At 45.7% G+C, this 1,892-nt stretch overlaps 1 protein-coding gene across 1 annotated transcript; it reads right to left on the reverse strand.

Annotated features, from left to right (window-relative positions):
* Nucleotides 1-2: 2 nt before the first annotated feature.
* TM35_000101010 (Chain A, Sialidase) lies at nt 3-1,547 on the reverse strand (the record flags this gene model as incomplete). Its single annotated transcript, XM_029024592.1, has 1 exon — nt 3-1,547. A coding segment is annotated over one exon (1,545 nt), but the record flags the coding sequence as incomplete, so codon positions are not given.
* Nucleotides 1,548-1,892: the final 345 nt, after the last annotated feature.

Consider the following 1,892-nt stretch of genomic DNA (forward strand, 5'->3'; position numbering starts at 1 on the left):
CCACCAGCCTCATCCAAACTCACTCCCAATAGTGGGACTGGGTTGCCGACCTTCGGAAGCTCAACGATTTGTACCGTCGCTACCAGTGTAAACATGTAGTTTGAAAAATGGTATCGCTGGTTCTGTCCCTGCTTACCTACTGGCCAAAGTGCCCCTGCACCAACTCCCTTGAATCTCATACCATTGGGAACCTTCTTGGCATTTTTCACGCTAGCGTCCACACAGCGGTATGCGTCCTTCCACTGTTTACCGTCACCCCCATCGGAAAGGAAGCCAACAAGTCCAGCAGTGGGGAACGGGAGGTCGCAGTCACTTGCACCAGAGAGTTCCTTTGGGTCGACTGGGGTGCAAATGTCTGAAAAGTTCTTGTCCTGCTCGATCCAGGTCTTCACCACTGACTTGATCAAGTTCAGTTCTTCTTTTGGCTCCAGAAAGACAAGACTGTAATTCTCCTGAAGATTAGTTTCGTGCAAACAATACAACTTATCACCCCTGTAGAGCAATGAACTGTAGGCGGCGTTCTCATCATCAACGGAAATCTGACCAACATCAAATATACGGTTGTTGTCCGTTACCCATAGGTGGAGTCGGTCGCGGTTCCACATCCCCTTGAAATTCAACGGATGGGTAAACAACATTAAACGCTTCCCCTCAATTGTCACGGGAATGAATGGACCCTGGCTACCAGGTCCTTTACGTGATGGTGAGTTGCCCCATACTCGGGAGAGTGTACCAACAGCCTCTGTCCATGTCTCCCCCATGTCTGTGGACTCAAAGACTTTGCGGGGGCTATAATCAACGCGAGTGTTCATGATGAGCTTCCCCTCCCACTCAACAATAGAAGATTCAGTGCAACCCAGCGCAGTGATACCGTTTGCGAACTTCCATGTATTACCATCATCCTGAGAATACATAATCATTGAAGCGACTCCATTTATTTTATTCATTGCCTGGACTGGGAACACAAGAGTACCGTTTGTTGTTACAATAGAAACCCCTACACCCCCAAGGAATTGCTTTGATGCCGCTCCTGCAATATTTTCAGGGAAAATAGATTTAAGTGAGACAGGATTGTTCCATGTAATCGTTGCATTCACCTTGCCATTTATCGCTGTCTTCTTAACCTCGCCAACAGAAAACACAGGCTCCCAATCCTTGCCATCGGGGTGCTGACCCCAGTTCTTTGTCGACTTGTTGTATCTTGCCACAAGAACGTAAATCTTGTTCCCTTTTACAATGACTGTAGGGTCCACCACACGAGAAACGTTACTCGCACGAGTGTTTTTGATTGCAATTTGTGTTTCCCACGTCTTCCCATCGTCTACGCTGTACTTTACCACTGTCTCGATAAAGGAGTTGTCGTTAGACGCATTATAACGGGCGTCACCGATGGCGACCATCACACCATCCACGTCAATAAGAGAAGGAATACGGAATGAATGAACTCTTCTTTGATATGTCGTCCCATCATTATCTTCAAATGGAACTGTCGTCACTCCTCGTTCAAAGAGTATGACTCTGCTTCTCTCGCGCTCTTCTGTGGACATAGCGTGAGAGAGGACGGCGCTTGAGCACAGAATAAGAAGAAGCGCGAAGAATATTCTGCAGGTCATTGCCTTATTTTTCCTCATACCTTGATAATGTTGTGTCGTCCCTCCTTTGATCTCTTTATCTGGGTGTTTATTTCTATGTATTTTAGTGAGTTATTTCAAGGCACTGGGTCTAAATATTAATTCTCTTGTCTCTTAGAAGAATCATTTTTTGGCAGAAAGCAGGTGAAAAGAAGGAAGATACAAAGAAGTATGTGACATTCAAAGTAGCAAACACAAACCTGTGGTGCAAGAGTTATTATTGAAAAAGTCTTTCCATTTCGTACTTATTCAGCCCACTAT

This window comes from Trypanosoma theileri (assembly GCF_002087225.1).
Source record: "Trypanosoma theileri isolate Edinburgh chromosome Unknown TM35_Tth_10_V1, whole genome shotgun sequence".
Classification (NCBI taxonomy): Eukaryota; Euglenozoa; class Kinetoplastea; order Trypanosomatida; family Trypanosomatidae; genus Trypanosoma; species Trypanosoma theileri.